This window comes from Arabidopsis thaliana (assembly GCF_000001735.4).
Source record: "Arabidopsis thaliana chromosome 1 sequence".
NCBI classification, from domain to species: domain Eukaryota; kingdom Viridiplantae; phylum Streptophyta; class Magnoliopsida; order Brassicales; family Brassicaceae; genus Arabidopsis; species Arabidopsis thaliana.
In genome coordinates this window covers 6886432-6906752 of record NC_003070.9, presented here as the reverse complement: position 1 = coordinate 6906752, position 20321 = coordinate 6886432, and the positions used below count along the sequence as shown (strand labels likewise).

At 38.3% G+C, this 20321-nt stretch overlaps 5 protein-coding genes across 8 annotated transcripts, besides 4 other annotated features; 3 read left to right on the top strand and 2 right to left on the bottom strand.

Annotated features, from left to right (window-relative positions):
* Positions 1-724: 724 nt before the first annotated feature.
* Positions 725-1790, bottom strand: MGH3 (male-gamete-specific histone H3). Its single transcript, NM_101844.2, has 4 exons — positions 1648-1790; positions 1454-1533; positions 1265-1355; positions 725-1131 (listed from the first exon to the last, which is right to left on the bottom strand). The coding sequence occupies exons 1-4, from the start codon at positions 1717-1719 to the stop codon at positions 961-963; spliced, it is 414 nt and encodes a 137-aa protein (NP_173418.1). The 5' UTR covers positions 1720-1790; the 3' UTR covers positions 725-960.
* An 807-nt stretch (positions 1791-2597) lies between these two features.
* On the top strand, positions 2598-6416 carry AT1G19880 (Regulator of chromosome condensation (RCC1) family protein). Its single transcript, NM_101843.4, has 16 exons — positions 2598-3130; positions 3219-3280; positions 3373-3440; positions 3547-3668; positions 3738-3861; positions 3974-4025; positions 4313-4430; positions 4525-4555; positions 4650-4673; positions 4755-4879; positions 4972-5053; positions 5135-5257; positions 5338-5391; positions 5475-5544; positions 5665-5698; positions 5774-6416. Exons 1-16 carry the CDS (start codon positions 2935-2937, stop codon positions 6103-6105), a joined length of 1617 nt encoding a protein of 538 aa, NP_173417.2. The 5' UTR covers positions 2598-2934; the 3' UTR covers positions 6106-6416.
* A 1518-nt stretch (positions 6417-7934) lies between these two features.
* On the top strand, positions 7935-11744 carry iqd32 (IQ-domain 32). Of its 2 annotated transcripts, NM_101842.5 has the most exons (6): positions 7935-8306; positions 8616-9209; positions 9368-9547; positions 9629-9688; positions 9803-11240; positions 11334-11744. In NM_101842.5, exons 1-6 carry the CDS (start codon positions 8214-8216, stop codon positions 11351-11353), a joined length of 2385 nt encoding a protein of 794 aa, NP_564097.1. In that variant the 5' UTR covers positions 7935-8213; the 3' UTR covers positions 11354-11744. The 2 variants fall into 2 exon arrangements, with proteins under 2 accessions (NP_564097.1, NP_001320832.1); NM_001332417.1 differs by having other exon boundaries at positions 7935-9209.
* A 256-nt stretch (positions 11745-12000) lies between these two features.
* On the top strand, positions 12001-15371 carry AT1G19860 (Zinc finger C-x8-C-x5-C-x3-H type family protein). Of its 2 annotated transcripts, NM_001332416.1 has the most exons (5): positions 12001-12406; positions 12855-13383; positions 13517-13714; positions 14013-14137; positions 14235-15371. In NM_001332416.1, the coding sequence occupies exons 2-5, from the start codon at positions 13324-13326 to the stop codon at positions 15097-15099; spliced, it is 1248 nt and encodes a 415-aa protein (NP_001323091.1). In that variant the 5' UTR covers positions 12001-12406; positions 12855-13323; the 3' UTR covers positions 15100-15371. The 2 variants fall into 2 exon arrangements, with proteins under 2 accessions (NP_001323091.1, NP_564096.1); NM_101841.5 differs by lacking the exon at positions 12855-13383.
* MP (Transcriptional factor B3 family protein / auxin-responsive factor AUX/IAA-like protein) lies at positions 15349-20084 on the bottom strand. Of its 2 annotated transcripts, NM_001332415.1 has the most exons (14): positions 19709-19886; positions 19268-19372; positions 19002-19117; positions 18795-18893; positions 18648-18704; positions 18404-18559; positions 18240-18324; positions 18073-18163; positions 17812-17976; positions 17607-17729; positions 17310-17521; positions 16077-17230; positions 15794-15984; positions 15379-15697 (listed from the first exon to the last, which is right to left on the bottom strand). In NM_001332415.1, the coding sequence occupies exons 2-14, from the start codon at positions 19365-19367 to the stop codon at positions 15571-15573; spliced, it is 2676 nt and encodes an 891-aa protein (NP_001321214.1). In that variant the 5' UTR covers positions 19368-19372; positions 19709-19886; the 3' UTR covers positions 15379-15570. The 2 variants fall into 2 exon arrangements, with proteins under 2 accessions (NP_173414.1, NP_001321214.1); NM_101840.3 differs by having other exon boundaries at positions 15349-15697; positions 19268-20084.
* Positions 19557-19607: a sequence feature (AT1G19850.uORF2).
* Positions 19632-19673: a sequence feature (AT1G19850.uORF3).
* Positions 19632-19706: a sequence feature (AT1G19850.uORF1).
* Positions 19696-19734: a sequence feature (AT1G19850.uORF4).
* Positions 20085-20321: the final 237 nt, after the last annotated feature.

The window sequence follows — 20321 nt, the reverse complement described above, 5'->3', positions numbered from 1 at the left end:
TTAAATTTTATTTCATGAATTAATTAAATGAAACATGGTCTTTATTTATTATATACAACGACAAAGAACGACATAAGATAGAAAGCGATTTGGTACTGCTTGCATGATTAAATAAAGAGGTTAGCTAATTAACTCTTTAGTGTCAACTTGGATTCTAATCATGAAGTTGATTGATACTCAAATTTGTAAAAGTTTACAAAAGTCGAATAATATTATTCTTCCTTCTCCAGATCTGATGGTATATATTAAGGAGTACTATGTTTGTATTTGGTACGTTTATTATAAGGGTTAATTTGCAAACTAGTCACTTTTTTAAACTTCATTGGAAAAGTAGTCACTTTACTATTCATAATTTGCAAAATAGTCACTTTTCACTGTTTGATACTTTTCACTGTTTGATACGTACACTTAGATTGTACACCACTTTTAATGTACAAATATATATAAAAATACACAGCGTACACTTTACATTTGTATAAGAAAAGTGATGTACAATCCAAGTGTACGAATCAAACAGTGAAAAGTGACTATTTTGCAAATTATGAATAGTAAAGTGACTACTTTCCTAATTAAGTTTGAAAAAGTGACTATTTTGTCAACACACCCTTATTATAATTTGGTACGTTTTTCTTATTCTTCTCTGGTGCATATCATTGTAGTTGAATGTAAATTATTTTATTGGCAAAATTTAGACTGGTGTTCCTAGCAAAACAAACATGAACGCATGTAACAAATATATGAAATACTACATTTCACTTAACATTCACGAAACAGATTATTTTACAAACAAGACACAAAGAGATCCTAATAAATACCAAAGAAAGAAAATAAACACACGGAAGGGTTTTATCAGAGTAGGAATCAGAAACCTATATACACGATTCTATCTCACCCATCAAAGAACAAAACGAAAACACTAAAAATACATAAAATACAAATTCACAGAACCATCATGATGATTCAAGCACGTTCCCCACGAATGCGTCTGGCCAACTGAATGTCCTTGGACATGATCGTAACCCTTTTGGCGTGAATCGCACACAAATTCGTGTCTTCGAACAACCCCACCAAGTATGCTTCGGCTGCCTCTTGAAGTGCGAGCACCGCATGGCTTTGGAACCTTAAATCCACCTATGTAAAATCGAAATCACTTAATATCTTTCTCCAAATTAAACGAACTCCAGTGATCACAACAACAAGTAAAATATCACACGAAATCACTAAAACTAGTAAACGAACTTGATCGAGAGAAGTTAGAATAAACCTTAAAATCTTGGGCGATTTCACGAACAAGTCGTTGGAAAGGCAATTTGCGGATCAACAAGTCGGTACTCTTCTGGTATTTGCGGATCTCACTGTTATCCTCCACATCAACAAGACAGCAACCATTTTTGAGAACATGAGAGAAAAGATTATTCGGGTAAAAAAACAGAAAGAGAAAAGAGAATCTGACCGAAGAGCGACGGTTCCAGGACGGAAACGGTGAGCCCTCTTGACTCCACCACGGTACGGTCGTCTAGTTTTCCTCGCCGCCTGATAAAAACAGAATCGTAAACCTTAGAAACCCATTCTCAAAATATTCAACAACGTAACATAATCTTAATATCACTGATACAAAAGTTAGAAAATCAAAGATATATAAAGAACCTTGGTAGCGAGTTCCTTCCTTGGACCTTTTCCACCAGTAGATTTCCTCGCAGTTTGCTTCGTACGTGCCATTTCTTCGAGAGAACGATGATGATGATGATAACCGTCAATAACTTGCGACAGTTTCTTTTGTTTGCGAGAGTAATGGGTACAATGTACTAGAGATTTCACTTATATAGTGTCTCTCATGTTATAGCGGTTTTTTAATTATTCAAAAGACGGTTATTTGGTTTTGGTATTCAATTTTGGAATTTTTGAAATAGAAGGCTGACGTGGAGATCCTCAAAGTCAATTTTAATTGGTTGACTAATGCGTTGGATAGATGACGTGGTTACTAATGGGTTTTTGTCTCGCTCTGGGCCAGTGGGCCTAATATATCCATAGGGTTTATCAAATTTTCTCAGGTGAATTTTGTAAAATGATAAAAGGCCTAAAATGTAATATTCTTGCCTTAATTAGGAATTAAAACTGGTCAACTCTATAGTATATTGGTTTATTAATTTCTCTATTGTTTTCCATACTTGTCTTTTTCAGTTTGAATATAACATTTTCTATCTCAATCTCCTGAATTTTTGCATTTATATTATGAGTAAAATATTTTATTTATTTATGCAATGTTTATTATTTTTTCATGTATAAAAACATCAAAAACTATTTCTATTCACTAACATATAGTAAAACAATAAACTGACAAACAATTTCACTTTAACACATTAGCAAAAAAAAGAAAAAAAGAAAACAGGGAGAGAAAAATATCTTTTAATTCATTTTCTTAGGAAGACAAACTTTGTATTTTAATAACAACAAGAAAAAAACACATTAAGCTAAAACAAATTTCCACGAGTGCACAAAACAAAAGATAGTGACAAAAAAAGTAGAGACAAAACGTTACACAAAAAAAAAGCAAAAGACCCAATGAAGAGCCGAAGAAATTAAAATAAAAGAAATATGTATATTCTTGGTAATAGAGAAAATCCCCAAATCTCTTCAATTAATCCCTCTTTTTATATTTTCCTCTCACTTTATCTCTCTCTCTTTTTTTTACTTCTTTCGTAGTTTTTCTCTGTACTATTTTGTTTTGTGTTTAGGGTTTCTGAATTTGGTTTTCTCCCTTTTCTTCAATCAATCTTTGTCGTCTCTTCCGATCTGCTCAATCACACTACTAGCCGTTGTTTTCCCGCCACTTTCTAGCTTCAACACGATTCGCCGCGTATCCGAATTCCTATAATCGTCTTTGGATCTGCTTTTTGAAATTTGAAATTTTGAAAGTTTTTGGTCGGAGAAGTAATGGCGGAAGCGATGAATTCGTCGGAGAAGAAAGATGAGAGCTCGGAGGAGAAGGGAGGTGAGCTTTTGTTCTGTGGTGCTACGGCTTGGGATATCATTGGAAAACGAAAAGGTGCGATGGAAGGTAACTTGGTCTCTCCTACTCGGCTAAGGCCACTCGTCGGCGTTAACATTCGATTCGTCGCCACTGGTTGCGGTAACTCTCGCTAATCTCTCTGTGAGTATCTTTGATAATGGAGGATTTAAATACTGTTTACTTACTTAACACTGTTTATCTTTTATAGCTTCGTTTCATTGTGTGGCATTGGACGTTGAAGGTCGTTGTTACACTTGGGGACGTAATGAGGTATGTTTTGATTTGATTACTTCTATTTGTCTTCTCTGAAATGGAAACTGTGAATGATTTTGGTTTATGGGAATTGTTTGATGTTTGTTCAGAAAGGTCAATTAGGTCATGGTGATATGATTCAACGTGATAGGCCAACAGTTGTGTCAGGACTCTCTAAGTGAGTTTGGTGGAGACTGATACTAACTCTTTGTTTGAACATTTACATGGCTGCTAAAGCTTTGAATTGGTTATAGTTAGGCATTGAGCTTCTATGTTTATTGAAGGCACAAAATTGTGAAAGCGGCAGCAGGAAGGAACCACACGGTAGTGGTTAGTGATGATGGACAGTCTCTTGGTTTTGGCTGGAATAAGTATGGGCAGTTGGGTTTGGGTTCAGCCAAAAACGGTATGAAATGCTTTACATACTTCTGCTTGTGTCTAACTGTTCTAATGGTGTGAAATTTGTATCTTACAGGTTTTGTTTCTGTAGAAGTTGAATCGACGCCTCTTCCCTGTGTTGTGTCTGATGAGGTCACAAACGTTGCCTGTGGGGCTGACTTCACAGTGTGGTTATCGTCTACTGAAGGAGCCTCTATACTGTATGGTTTCTTAGTCTGGTCTAGTCTGTTATTTTGGGTTTTCTTTCACCTTTAACGGGTCTCACTTTAGTAAGACTTCTTGCTCAAATTCAGAGTGTTTGTTTGTTTATAGGACTGCCGGTCTCCCACAGTATGGTCAACTTGGTCATGGAACTGATAATGAGGTAACTTAGTTATCTGCGCGTAGATGTGCAACCAATGCAGTCTTCAACTATTATCTCTTACTTGTAGTTATTATCATGATTGGAGGTGTATGGAGCGTGAATTGTTTGTGTTTATTTGAAACTTCCAAACAAGTTTTGAGCTCTTGTTTCTTGAATTGTTATGTAAAGTCTGCTATGCATAATTTAGTTACTTTAGTCTCTCTGAATTGTACTTGATGAATAGATTAGGTAAATATGTCTCCATCATTTACTTTGAACCAGGTTACATTGTTTGTGTATTATTTCAGTTCAATATGAAGGATAGTTCAGTTAGACTCGCCTACGAAGCTCAGCCACGTCCTAAAGCCATCGCCTCTCTTGCAGGGGAAACCATTGTCAAAGTTGCATGTGGAACAAATCATACTGGTAGAAACCATATTTCTTTCTCTCTCTATCCTCAATCTTTACCTTTCAGGGGAGCTAATTACTCATTCTGATAATTAAAATTTCTCGTAATCAGTGGCCGTAGATAAGAATGGATATGTTTACACGTAAGTAACTTATCTGTTCAAAATTTTGGTTAATTTGAACTGGTCCTTCTATGTGTGTTATCTCTGATGCATCATTTTTTGAAACATATCACAGGTGGGGATTTGGTGGATATGGAAGGTTGGTACTAGCTCATGTTTAATATTTGTAAATGGAAACTAACTTCCTCTTCCTCATGAGATGTTTGGTTGCCAATTTCAGGCTTGGACATAGGGAGCAGAAAGATGAGTGGGCTCCACGCCGTATTGATGTGTTTCAGAGGAATAATGTTTTGCCTCCTAATGCCATTCTTTCTGCTGGTTCTGCAAACTCCGCTTGTACAGCTGGCAAGTGACTTTAACCTGAACTGTCTTTTTGCTTCTTGTGTTAGTCTTCTGGTCCTATATTAAAACGAAATTTAACTTGTTTGGGTTGTCAGGTGGTGGACAGTTATATATGTGGGGAAAGATAAAGAACAATGGTGATGATTGGATGTACCCTAAACCGATGATGGATTTAAGGTTTGTTTAAAACAGATTCCACCGATTGATATATTGCTTTTGATTTGATGATTAATGTAAAATTATTCTTTCCTCATACAGTGGTTGGAACTTGCGTTGGATGGATTCAGGAAGCATGCATCATTTTGTTGGTGCCGACAGTTCTTGCATAAGTTGGGGTCATGCTCAGTATGGAGAACTTGGTTATGGCCCCAACGGTCAAAAGTATGCCACACCATAAGTAACTTTTAGTTTTATAACCACATACGACTATCATTATAAACCATGCTTCTTTCTCGTTTCAGATCCTCTGCAGCACCTAAGAAGGTGGATATGCTCGAGGGAATGCATGTAATGGGGTGAGTTCTCACTTCTCAAGTGTTCGCCTCAGAGAATAATAATTGGATGTTTTTCTAAATTCCCTGTGAATGTTTTTCTGTAGTGTGGCATGCGGTTTTTGCCATTCAATGGTCATTGTTGACAGAACAGATATCGCTGATAGGCTTGAGCAGGTAACTAAAGCAAGAGAGCCTTTTTTTATTCGAGCCCTCAATAGAAAGCTGAAGAGATATATTTCTTCAAGGTTTGGTATCTCCTCATCTGTTTCCTTACACTGTTTACTTTGTCTGCAGCTCGAGGTCTATGACGGGAAAGGATCATTAGAAGGTACAGTATATTCGTAATAATAATAATCACTACAGAGTTTAAACATTTCTTGATGTATTTGATTGTTTTAAGCAGAGAGTGTAGAAGAAGTCAAGGAAGAAACTTTGGCACCAAAGCAACAAGCAGTTACCAAAAGAGGTGCTTCTAAAAAGAGGAAAGCATCAAAAGCTTCCTCTGATTCTGAACAAGACAGTGATGAAGATAACAGCGACAAGGAGAAGGAAGTTCAAGGTAGTGACGCAGACAGTGACTACAGTGAAGATGGAGAAGAGGCCAATGGCAAGAAACAGAGTGCTCGTGGTAGAGGACGTGGTCGTGGAGCACGTGGACGCGGCGGCCGCACCAGTAACGGAAAGGCTCCACCCGTGAAGACCGGTGGAAGAAGAGGAAGGCCACGTAAGTCTTAGAACTACTCTGACTCTAAACCTCGATGTGGTTTCTTTTTAACAGTTTTTGTTTCTTCCTTCACACAATGAGAGGCTAAAAATCACTTCTTTTTTTCTTTTCTATTGAACATTTGTTTTAAGCATAATTCCCTGGAGAATTACTATCGGCCTCTGTATTTTAATGTAAACCACATCGACTGATTTATTTCTAGTGATAACATTTTCGATATTCAGAATTCAGAAATTTTTTCAGGAAAAGAAAGAAGGTGGTTTGTCCTTGACTGATTTGTGATGACATGAAGCATGTGTTATGTTGCTTTTTTGTCTGAAGCATGTGTATTTTTGTAATTATTATGTTTATGCATAAGATTCATAATCCTCTCCTATAGTTAGTTACTTACTGAATTAATAATGATTTATATTCAGTTTTGAAATTTTTTGATGTGGTGAAGTTGCAATTTCTGTCGGTGAGTGCGATGAAAACAGTAAATGAGTTTGCACGATTGATAAATTTGACTTAAGATGGAAGCAATTAGTGATGCTTCTTCTGATTTATAATATTAATATAACCATACTTTATGTTTGGTCTTGAGATTAATCATATTTGGTTAAGGTCGTGAAAGGTTTGTTTCATCTTCACACGCAATCTCTGAGTTTATCGCTCAAACTTTCTAACATTTTCCACCTTTGGCTTTTAGTTGCCGACTACGGCTTCGTTTGTTTGCGTCATCGTCTGTATTTAGTATTTGCATTAACAAATTGCAAAAATATGTATATTCTAAGAGCATATGAGGCAGTGGCTATATGTGACTCAATCACAACGTTAGAATAAAATCATTCACTATCAATTTCGCAGAGAGGTCCACAGCTTTTCCTTTGTAACTTTTGTCGTAATGCTACAAAACAAAACAATTACACATGTCGCCTACCTGGCAGTACTATGGATAGGACACGTGGCACAAATTGTACAAAAGAATAGGCATTGTCAATATTACGATGAGTAGTGGTTATGACTTTGATCAGTTTGGTAACAGAGAGATACCCTACACCTTCCATTTCCTCTTTCGAATCCACGGCTTTTCTTTTTTCTATCTTGGGCTGGCCCACTATGGGCCTACAAAGCCCATCTGTTCCAATATCCATTTTTCTTCTTCAAATCGAATATAAAAAGCTCTAGTTTTCTAAAATATGGAAATTTTGTAACCTGTAAAGACATGAAGTAGTTTACCTGCCAAATTCAGGATGAATACGACGAAGATGAGTAATGGAAAGAAAAGCTTAAAGAAACAACCATTTTTTTCGTTAGTCTTGATACTTTTTACTTACAACACATATCATTGTCACTATTGCTTACACTGCAACAAAATAGATTTATCAAACATATTTACGTCTTTAGCGAAATGGGTTTGTGCTTGAGACAATTTAATAAATAAAGTTAATAAACCCCACATATAAAGAAAAAAGCTAATAAACCTCAAAGCGATCAGAGAGAAAAGAAAAAAAAGACATGAAGCACATGACAGTCACATGCGTCTTATTATTTTTATAGGTGAGCCAACATTATCGACTAGCCATAATTGAATAATTCCCCACTAATTCATAATTCATTATTTCAACCAATCCAACCGTTATTTTAGTATAATCAGAAAATACAAGTGTTAATACGGTCGATAACATGTAGTTTATAGAATCGTTGATGTTTCATCATCATAAGTTTTACTTGTTGTTGTTACATGAACTTTTTTAACCGATGTATATGAATTCGAAAGCATATACATCTATCTGAATTTGTTACTTTAGCTATATAGTAATTAATACTCATCGGTTAGTAAAAAAAGGAAGGAATGAATAAGAAAATGTGAGTCATCACGAGAGAGATCTGACAGTGACAGCGTTATTTCGCTTTTAATTTGGACAGAAGAGAAAGGAGACTGGCGGATTCCAAATCTCAGACTTAACCGTATTTTAATGCCTTCCCTTTGAGTTCCGCTTTCCCCTTTTGCTCCATTTTCCAACGACACTAGTTAGTACTACTGGTCTCTCTCTTTGTGTTTATTTTACTGATCCAATAAGAAGATAAAACGGTCTTCTTCTTCTTCTTCTTCTTCTTCTTCTTGTAAGAACCAGTCATGGGAAGATCTCCAGCTTCTTCTTGTCTCCGTCTCATCTCTTGCTCCGGCGGTGATGATACCTCCGCCGATCCTAACTCCACCGCCCTCGAGGTTTTGACATTTTCTCTCCCTCTTTGTAATGTTCTCGCGATCTTCAATTTCTGTTTCGGATTTGTCTCTGCTCGAAGTTTCTATTTTAAGATCTGATATTAGTGTCTTGTCGGATTTTGGCATTACTTAGTTTCTAATTTTGTCTAAATCTTAGGGTTTTTAATTGTTTGGTTTGGAAATTACTTAGGGCTTTTGTTTTGTCTGGTACTGTATACGAGATCTGTTAGGTTTGATGGTTTTGTGTCTTTAGGCCTCTCTATTAAGAAATGTGAATATTTTGGTGGAATCGATTTTGTTTTTTGGATGTAGAACAAGAGCTCTGGGGATAAGCGTGGATGGAGTTTCAGGAAGAAATCTGGGAAACAGCGAGGGTTGATTACTAGTGTAGTTTCTGAAACTACTCCTGCTTCTAGGACTAGAGAGACTCTTGAATCTGCTCTCCTTAAATCTCCGTCTCCTGATAATAACAATGTTTCTGAAAAACAGCAGCAGTCTTTCTCTGTTGATGAAAAGAAGAGTCAGTTACCTGTTGTTACCTATGTGGCTGAGCCTGTGGATGAGAAAAAAACACAGTCTGTTATTGAGGAGAAGACGGAGTTGTTGTCAGTGGAGGAACAGATTGACCATAGAACTGAGGTGTCGCCTGTTATTGTGGAATCAAAAGGGACTGAAACTGAGGAAGATGATTTGATTGGAACTGAATTGCAAGGACCAAGTGCTGCTGATGCAGCCAAGATAGAGGAAGATGTTACTTCCGAGGTTGAAATGGCTAGTAAGGTTGAGCCGGAAGAATCTGAATCCGATGATGTGATTATAGTTAGAAAAGAAAGTGATGAAAAAGTTGATGAGAAGCTGGATGAGTCTGTTATCGTTGTCATCCAAGCTGCTGTTCGTGGTTTTTTGGTATGTTCTTCTGTCTCTTCTTATATAGTAAGATTATTTAGGATGTGAAGAAGCTTTCTTTAACTCTGTGAACTTGTTAAAGATCTTAACATTTTCCCAACCTGTTGCTGAGGATCTGTCTTGAAAACTATTCTTACTGGAGTGTTGTTAAACTGCAGGCGCGAAGAGAACTTTTAAGGAGCAAGAAAGTTATTAAACTCCAAGCTGCAGTTCGTGGCCACCTGGTTAGGAGTCAGGCCATGGGATCACTGCGTTGTGTCCAAGCTATTGTCAAGATGCAGGCGATGGTTCGTGCTCGTCATTCCACAAAAGATGGTAGCCGTGTTTCAGCAACCTCGGTAACGTTTCGCTGAATTATGTTTCGGTATCATCTTGTTTCCCCTATAAAATCTGCGGACTGAAACTGTTTCTTGTTTCAGGATAAGTCGGAACCAAATGCAGCTGCACAAAAACTTCTAGAAAACAAGTTTGCTAAGCATGTAAGTTTTCAAACTTGTTTCTAGTGCATCACTACTGGCTATTCAAGATATTTACTGTGACATCTAAACTCAGTTTCTTGTTTATACTTATTTTCTTGTATATTTGGATTATAGCTAATGGAGTCAACTCCCAAGACAAAACCTATCAACATTAAATGTGATCCTACAAAACCTAGTTCTGCTTGGAACTGGTTGGAGAGGTGGATGTCTGTTCCAAAACCTGAGAAGACTTCTAAAGCAAATTTGACAACGGAAGAGCAAAATTTGGAAGAAACACAGAATGTTAAAATATCACCTCAAGCTGACTTTGTGAATTCTGACTCAACGGTAGAGAACAAAACTGAAACTGATATGCCAAGCTATGAAGCAAGTAAGGTAGAAGGTCAGAATGTGGAGCTATCTGAGACAGAGAAAATGAGCCAATATGATTCACCAGAAGCATCAGCGGAGGTTTATTATGACTCAATCCAGTCTCAGCCACTTGCTGCTAAACCAGATTCTTTGCTCGAAGAGCCTGAATATGTGGATGGACAGATTAAACATTCTTTGAAGCGTAAGGTTAGCAATCCTTCTTTCATTGCCGCACAGTCGAAGTTTGAGGAACTAACTTCATCTACTGGTTCAAACAAAGCAATGACGCTGTCTTCTAAAGATGATGTTTTGGGTGAAGAAGGCAAAACAGATATAGATTCACCAGACACTACAAACACTATAAAGGATCACTCTTTGGAAGATGTTACTCCAGCTGAGCTTAGTGGATCCGAGTGTGGCACCGAACTCTCTGTAACTTCTTCTCTTGACACACTTGAGAAGAAGTCAGACGCTGAGGGTGCAGAGCCCAGGGTAGAAGCTAAGCTTTTAGAGGATGACACTTTTAAAACAGACCAAGCAGAGTTGATAGAAATTGATGTTAAAGACGCAACGTCAATGGGTACTGTAGAGGACCCTAAGGAGAAAGTTGAGAATGCTAAGGACGAAGTTGAAATTTCAGCGACACATCATGAACCGGTCATTAGTACACCAGATTCCAAAAAGAGACGGGCTGAAGATGAATCAGGGCCTCAAGCTTACGCCTTATCTGAGGGAGCTTTAACTCCGATGACAATCACTGAATCTCAGGCAACACCGGCAAGCCAAGCATCTTCTTCAGTGAAAGCAAGAAAGGGAAAATCCGAAAAGAGTGGTTCAAGCCAAAAGAGGAAAGTTAGCAAGAAAATAACATCAAGCCCGAAACAGGAAATTGGTACCGGTGAGGCTACAGAACAAGAGGAAGGGAAAGAACAGAAAAGCGGGAGAAGAACTTCTTTCGGGTATGATCAAGAAGCAAGAGAAAGCAGCGGAGGCAAGAACTCTCTTCCTCGGTTCATGCAGCCAACACAGTCAGCGAAAGCCAAGGTTCAAGAACATAACTCACCAAGATCAAGCCCTGATCTTCAAGAAAGAGATGTTGTTTCGGCTAAGAAGAGACATTCGTTGCCTGGTGTTACCAATGGGAAACAAGTTTCTCCTAGAATCCAACGGTCTGCGTCTCAAGCACAACAGGGAACAAAGGGTAAAAACAATCTCCTCCAAAGTTTTCTCTGCAATCATTCATCGCAGTTTTAAACAACTGAACAATGTTTGATTTTGGTTTTACTTATTACAGATAGAAAATGGCAGAGGTGAAAGTCGACCCGATTGCGACAGAAACTGAAGAAGACAAAAAGCTTAGGAGACTTTCGGTGTTTTCGCTAAATTTGATTATTGGTATGTTTTTTTCAAGACAACAATCCTTAACTCTAGTTTCAAACGACCAAAGTGACAGAAGTGCAGAGGAAGAACGAAGAGTGGAGGATAGTCTCTCTTGTATAGGATCGTTTTTTCTTCTTTCTTTATAAAAAAAATTGTTTGATTTTTGTGACTAAAGGATTATTTGATTTGGTTTGGTGTTGGTTTTTTCGGACAAAACCTCCTCAACTTAATATGAAGCTTGTCGTGAACAATGGATTATGACTTCACTTTTAAAAGTCGTGTAATAATTAATATCTTTGGTTATTGTTACTTTTCTACCAAAAAATTCTCCTTGTGGTGTACAATTCTTCGAACGGCTCAGAAATAGAACATGGTCTACAAAAAAACAAGTTCGTGGGATTGTTGGATGATAACTAATGAGTCAACGAAACTGGCTGCTATTGACTTTGTTTTCCAATCAGAAATCAAAACTTTCTTTAGGGGTCGTTATAGAAATAGACTAAAGTAATGGATTATCTGGGAAAATATAGAAACATGAAGGGGGTACGGCTGTGAAGACACGTGTATATAGGAGAAGGAAAGAAAAAATCTGAGGACAGATAAAATGACGATGGTGACCATAAGAAGAAGAACCCAGAGGATCTAGGGCTTCACAATCGATTCCTTCTCTCTATCTCGACGGATTTAGCTTGCAGATGTTTCGTCTCCTCTCTGGATTCATTAATTCATCATCTTCTCTTCTTAAATTCTCTATCTTTTCCTGACAAAGTTAGGGTTTTTCGATAACTCGGGATGAGAATAATTGGTTCAATCTAAAGAGCTGGCTTTGATAAATTATTGAGATTTAAAAGGGTAATTGGACCTTCCTGAATCAATTTTCCTGGAAAAAGAATTGATTTTTAGATTGAAAAAGAAGTGAGAGTTTCTGTAACTATGAGGGCATTGCACAAAAGGGTATCGTGGCCACCAGATTTTAAACTTTGTCAGGTAAAATGACATTGTAGTTCATTAGATTGAAGCTTTCCTGGAATATGATTGATGTTTGTTTTAGTACCATTTCTATATCTTCCTTAAATTGGCTGATTGCAAATGATATAATGACTGAAACTTTAGGACAATGTCTTAGTGTTGTTGAATTTTTTATGCTCTCTATGATTGATTAGTTTTTGTATTCTATAATGTCCGTTTAGTTGTTTGATATATTCAGTTATCTTGCTTTGTCATGATTTGAGGACTATGAGACTTTGATTGTTTACTGTTTATCATGCTCTGTTTTTGAATTTATATTTACTTGCAACTTTACTAGTTATTGGGAATCCGTGTGGAACCATGGTGACAAACCTGCCAATCAGTTGTCTCGAGCTCTTGGACTTGCTTGATATTTTTTTGCATCATAGTCTAAAATTGTTTGCCCATTTTTGGTTCTTTGGATAAGGGGCTAATCCTGAGATACATCCAGTTTTATCATGGAATGGTCAGCCTTAAACCCCTTACTCATGAGATCAATGTAGTCAAGTAGTCAGTGGTGATGCAAGAGAACGCACCAAGAACAATGAGTGATGTCCAGAGGGTTTTGGCTATCTCCAACAAAGTATTCGACATGGTGAAACCTTATACATTTACACACTCTTGAATGCTGACATTGCAACCATTTTGCTGATGGAAAATGCTTTGGTAAGATAGCTTGGAGATGGTTCATTGTCCAGCTAAGTTGCTTATTTGGAAGGGAGTGGAGGAGGAGGATGGTACAGAGAGGAGAGGAATGTCACCATTTTCATTTGAAAAAGTAGTTGATTAGTTAGGCTGTTCTGGAGTATGAGGTCATTGTCTTATACGTTACCACATTGATTGTTTCTTTCTTTAGTTAAGCTTTTTCAAGCAACCAGGATTCTTGTAATACGTTAATGCTGACAAGCCCTTGTTTACTTTCTTTGGACTGTATGTTTGAGATAACTGGGCCAATGGTAAATGTTCATGTTTGCTGTATATTCATATTTTGTGTGTAGTGATTCCTGACTCTTAACTAGCGTATTTGATCAAGATCTCTAAGGATTTTGTTTACATGTCAACTGATAATGTGTTTCTCATGTTGAACAGGTACGGCTATTCATATCAGAGGATTCACCTTCACAAGTTGGATCAGAGTCTCAAGATCACCTGCAAGCAAAGTCACCATTGGCTTCACATCCAAGTGATGATAATCTGCCACCTGGTTTTGGTGGACCCTTTTCTGCGAATGAGTCCCAGATTAAGTTATCAGATATCCCACTAATAAAGTGGAAATGCTCCGTCCAGGTGAGTTCTCGGGTCGCACTCCTTAAGCCTTTTTAGTTAGAATCATCAACTTTTTAAAGTACTAATTACAATTCCCCCAAAATGCCAAGATATTTACAGTTATAGTTTACATATATACATATGTTTTCCTCTAGTCCTTTAAGTTGGATAAGGGTATGGGTCACATTTGGTAAATATGGTGGTAAGGTGCTCTTGGTTGGGTTACCCATGTAGGATTGTATTTCCTGTTAATCTAGTTGAGGATGTTCAACCCTTACGATAGTGGCACTAATACTGTAGATAACATGTGCTTTTGCAGATTCTGCTAGATCGGGAATGGAAAGTGGTTGCAGGGGACGAAAGCAAAGAAGTGGAGGCCCAAAATGAGAGGGAATTGAGAGTTCTTGAAGCATTTTATCCTGGCGCATCATCTATTCCTCCAAAGTCCGTATCTAACCCCTACATATTCTTCCAACACACATTTGCATACCCTTTTACTTTTTTTTTTGACTTGGGCCTTTTCTTAAACTCCAATCTGCAGCCCTTCGGTTCCAGCTGATGTTGAGGACTCACATCATGATGATCAGCAAACCATTGTCATACCCATCCTACCTGTAGAAGATGATGACATAGCGATGGATTCAGCATCTGATTTCCCAACCCAATCTGGCGTGGATGTGGGAACAGAGCCATCAATAACCGATGAGAACACATCAACTTCTTCAACCCTCCCTGCAGGGCCAGATATAATGGCTGCGTTATCTGCAATCTCAAACAGCAAAGAACAAGGCAGTATGATCGACCAAGATCTGCTTATTAAAATCCTAAGCAACCCTAAGTTGGTCGAGAATCTTGTTGCAAATCGTGGCAGTGCAGGTTCAGTCTCCTCCAACACAAGTAGCCTCTACTCATCTTCAACACATGAAGCCAACGGAGTAGTAACCACGGCACCTATTTCCTCAAATGGACAATTTTACGCTCAGCCACCCATAACTCATATTCCTCCCATGGCGTATACTCCTCACGCTCCTCAAGACCAACCGAACTATGGAGCACCGCCAGCAAGAGATGCTAGTTATTACAAGAACCTGATTCAGCAACATGGCGGGGATAGACAAGAGACGCCGCCAGTTCAACATCTCGGTTATCGATACAACCTCCAACCTGGAGGAGGACCTAACCCGGAGATGGTAAATAGCAGTAATAATAACCAGAGGCCAAGGGATTCAAAACCCAAGATAATGAAGGCTTGCATGTACTTCAACAGCGCAAGGGGTTGTCGCCATGGAGCTAATTGTATGTACCAGCACGATGCTACACCCTACCAGCCGAGGAATCTAAACAATGGTAATATCAACACTTCTGATATGCAGAATGCAAAAAGAATGAGATTTGACAGAGACTGATGCAGAATTAGCATACCACACATGCTCTCTGCCTCTTGCTGTTAGCAGCAGAGCAATTTTTCTATTTTCTCTTGCCTGGCTTTACTGCAATATAAGTTTTATATACATTTGAAATTATTTCTTGGTTTTATGCCACAAATGTAGAATTAATTAGCGAGTATTATTTGGCTCACCATCACAGTAGTACTTATACTATCCCTAGTGTTTTTAAGATGATTTTCTACACTTTTATCTTTAACATTGTGCAGAAAAAAGAGTAAAATAATCACAAGATTTCTAAGACTGTCTCAACTACTGATTCATTCATCACTCTACTACATAATATGAATATAGTTTCAGGTCTCAAATCGGAACAACACATCAAATGCTTACAACAAGATGGTTTCTCCTCTACCAGTTGGAGAAAAGAACATTTCTTACTCTCTTTTTTTTCTTACAAATCAGCATGAGATCATTTTTATATTGTTACATTTATGAAACAGAAGTCTTAAGATCGTTAATGCCTGCGCTGTTCAAAAGCTTCATCCCTTCTTCACTCATCTGCTGGACCTCAGTTGGCGACAATATCCTTATGCACCTTACGCATCCCACAAACTCTCTGCACCAGTTTATGTAGTTATGTAAGGAAAACTATTGTAAGACTGATAGTCAGATGAAGTTAATGGATTCACAGAACAGTGAGAGAGAGACTTACTCCCATGGATCATCTCCTACAAGCAGAACATCACTCTCATAATCAACATATACAAGCTTCCAACCCGAGCTTTGTGGGTGAGTTAGTAGTCCTTCCAATCCAAACATGCATTCGATAGCAGATTTTAGCTCCTCGTAGTCTTTAAAGCTTGTGACATCAATTGATCTCCCGACTGACCCGGTTTTTTGAACCTGCCAAGTCAAAACATTACCCAAACCCCAAAGTTTCATGTCAGATTGTGACACAAGAAATTTGTGGAATGAATGAGAGATAATCTTTTTACCTTAGTGTAGGTTCGGACGCGGGGTGTCGCAATTTTCTGCCATGATGAGCCTTTACTATTTTGCCGCAGACTACAATCATCAAAATCAACATTGCTTGAAGATGTACCAGTGCCTCCAGAATTATCTGGAAAATCTTGGCGAGAGAAGGCCTGTGAGTCTGCAAAGCTAGCTGATGTGATCTGCGACTGGACATCTTGAGCAAAGCTAGTGTTGTTGTTTCCAACCAAACAACCAGAAGGGTGGTTCTGGAAATCAGTGTCTTTGATGGCACAGAAGTCATCAAGGACTGTGTTTGAGAGTGGAGGATCTAGAATGTTACTGGTTGTGCTATTACTCATACAGATATTCTGACTAGCATAAAGGTCCTGCTGCATCAAGGGACTGAACTGGTCAAACTTGAGACCGTTCAACTGAGTGTCCCACACATCATGAAACAGCGGTGAGTTTGTGGAATCCGGTAACACAACAGCTGAAGAATCCTGGGAGGATAGAATGAATGGTTGCTTGTATGATCCGGCAAGAGACTGGAAGGAAGAGACTTGTGATGTCAGCTCATCAGTTTCCAGGAAAGAGAATCCATTTATTGGATCAGACTGTGGTTGGTAAATCTGATGAGTAATGTCAAGACATTGATCAGCTTGTACAGGCGACGAAGCACCCGGTTTCTGAAGTAGCTGATTAACCTTTTCCTCATTACACACTGTGGATGTAGTAACCTGGCTTGCCTGTTCCATTGACTGCTCAAGTCCATGTTGGACTCTACCAGAGCTGCAACCAGAGAGTGTAGAGTTCTCAGGTTTAGCAGGAGCACTCATACTCTGTGAAAGATTCTGTTCTTGGCCACTCGTATTAGAAGCAGATGGGTTCACTGTTAGCTTGTTTTGTGGCTGCACCATCTCAGATTTCTGGTTCATCATCAGGGGTTGCTGCATCTTCATATCTCCTAGCAAACCTCCATTCCCCATTACAATATTCTGCTGCATCTCAGACATGAAAGATGGTACATTTTGGTTGTTGTGAGGCCTCATCATCATTTTCATAAGCTGCTCCGAAGCCATACTAGGGAAAGATGCATATGGCATAATCCCATTCGCGGAATCAGGAACACGTATAAGTGGCCGTTTTATCAAGCTACCCCATTCAGTTTCACCAGCTGCATATTTCATAACAAAACTTTAAGGCAGCAAATCTCATGTAAAGTTCACAACAAGGCACACTTATATTTTACTCACCAAAGTAAGATGGATGGAGCTGACGTTTGAGTCCTGAGGTCAGAGAAGGAAAAATGAAGAGACTTTCAGGTGTTTCGATATCCCATGGACTGACCCGAGTAGGTTTATCATTACATCCAGGCTCATCCCATTCTACCTGAAGGTTACGCCACTTAGAACCAGGCCATCTCAACGGATCCAAATCGCTGATTCCAACAATAGTTCCCATGTACCTAAATACACAACCAAAACGTGTATAAGTGAACAACCAAATTTGATAAACAAAAACAGAAAGATTGCAGTTTACGGATAACTTACCTTCGTTTCCCGGAATCTTCAGTTTCAAACATCATTCCAAATCTCATACCAACTGAGAGCTGAGACCCGCATATCGCCTTACGGTACTTAGCTAGAGGGATCACGAACTCTGCTGGACAAGCTCTGAGAACAAACACCATAAGTTACGTTACAACTAAGAAAATAGTTTTATATCATTGAGGATTGAAGAAGCTTTTGAGCTAACCTTGGATTATAGAATATCAAAAAAGGAGTACGGTTGGCGGTTGCGTGAGCAGCAGCAGCAAGAACACCGATGTGCATACTATCCGCTGAGAGAACTGATGAAGGAAGTGCTGTTTGTTGGCGATTGGCACGCCTAACACCGACCATAAGTTGTGACTTCTCATCCCTTTTGGCACATTTTCAAAGGACAAATGACAGTCAGAAGATAAGCAACACCAAAATGAGTCAGAGCCAAAATATCTCAATAGCCAAGGTTTTTCACCTGATGAACAAAACAGAATCCCCAGCTCTCAATCTCTTCGATCCAACGAACAAACTCCATCCTGTAGTTAGGAGATGTCTCTTTGGTTGCCCTGAGAATGTAAGCAGGAACTGAGCTCAATACCAACTCAATCTAAACAGAGAAAGAGACAAATCTAGTGGTTATACCTCGGTAGATATGGCGAAATGTCCAAGTATTCTCATGAAGATCTCGAACTACAAGCTCTTGCGTTGGCGGCTGTGCTGAGTAGTCCTGCAATGTATTTAACATAACATTAGCAGGCTAGCAGCAGTTAAAGCAATAGGAACATATGAGGAAAAGAGAAGCTCACCAATGGTGGAAATAGCTTCTCTGCAGCTCTACGTGGCACTGAGAAACCTCCATGTGTGCTTGTGTCACTTGCAGTAAGTGTTTTGCAGAAAAACTCAGTCGGGTGCTTACTTCCTCTCAGCATTCCAAAGTCTGGTACAGGGAACACATCTCTCTCCTGATGCACACAAACCATTCAAACTCATTCAACTTCAACATGAGTTCTTAAATGAAACAAAAGGAAGTTGCAAGAATCCAAAACTTACAGAGTGAACAGGTTGAAGACTCATCTGAGCATAGATTTCGTCACTGTCTTTGTCAGCCTATCAAAGGGGAACAAAACCATTGTCAAGAAATATCAAACTTGGTTGCAATTTGTTTGGATACGAAGCAAATGAGAAAGATTGGCGTACATGAAGAGTAACATTATGGACTTGACACATCAACTGAGATGGAAGGTTCGGATAATTAGGAACTTGTGTTGTTGCTGATCTTCTGGTTGAAACAGCAACCTAATAAGTCAAAAAGTGAACAAAAAAAATCAAACCTTTTGAACAGGAGCTAACAAGATCTAGAGAAGTACAATGTGTTTGTTTGTTCTTTAAGACACACAAAGTTACCTGCTCGCTATGACCTTGTGAGAAGTAATACACTAAGCTCCCAACTTGAGGGAGACACACCAAAGGGCCTGCACAAGCGTGCCATAGCTCCGAGTTTATTACCGGCTTTCTTGTACCTGAAAAATGTTCAAAATCGCATTTTTAGGGGAAAGTAACAAAATTTCTAAATGTCATTAGCATAAATTATGAAACCTTTTGTTATCACAGTTTATTCTTAAAAAGGTAACTTTTTTAATAAAAATCTTGAGAAAGAAGAAGATGAAAACCTGACTGGTCTTTCAACAGCTTCATCTCTTCAAGCAAGGTAGATTGAGATGTTGTTGTTGTTATAGTTCCTCCACCATTAACCAAACAACTTGTTTTCATCTTGTCTTCAACACAAGACAATGAAGCCATCATACAGAGAGATTTTTCAATGTTCTGTTTTGTCTCTCCCACACTCAACACTAACTAGGCTTTAGCAAGACTCAAGAGTTTTTCTTTTTCTTTACTAAGTCTTCATTTTATTTTATTTAATACAAGAAGAGACAAAAAGAGCTCTATTGAGCAAAGAGGCTACAAGAAGATAAATCCAGGACAAACCAGAGGAATTAAAGACAAAGCCATTTCATGGAATCTGTTTTTTTTTGGTTAAAGAAGACTCCAAAATCGAAGGACAAAACCCTTACACATGACAAAAACAGAGTGGGAGAGATTAAAGAACATACAAAATAGGGACTACACAGACAAGCATGTCTCTCTTGTGGGGCTCTTGCCTCTTCTCTTTCTCTCTCTCCACTCTTCTTTTCTCAGACCAAATTCGACCCTTCAATGAAGAAGAGAAACCAAAGGTGCCATCATGAAACCACACAGTTTCTTTCTTTGGTTCCGGATGCAAACAAGAACAAGAAGCAATTGAGAGAGAGACAAAAGCTTTTAAGAAAAAAAAAACTTTTGCTTTCTTTTAATTATTTCTCTGAAAAATCCCACATTTTTTCTTCTTCTCTCTCTAATGTATATGAGTATTAGTATAAATGTGTATGTATAGGTTTTATTTTGCTTGGAAATGGGAAAGAGTGTGCATGCTCTTATCCTGCGCTTAAAACTTTCTGTATATGGCGATGCCGTTGCAGCTTTAGACTCTTTAAACGAATAATATTATATTTTATTGTTTCCCATTAATTATAAAATAAAGTTTTGGTATTTCAATAGATACATCTATATTATTATTTAATGTTTTAGAACAGTTTACGTCAAAAATTTAATAAAGTAGAGTAAGCACACGTAATCTCTGATACGCACAGAAACGTAGTTGAATGTACAAGTACTTTCAATGCTTAT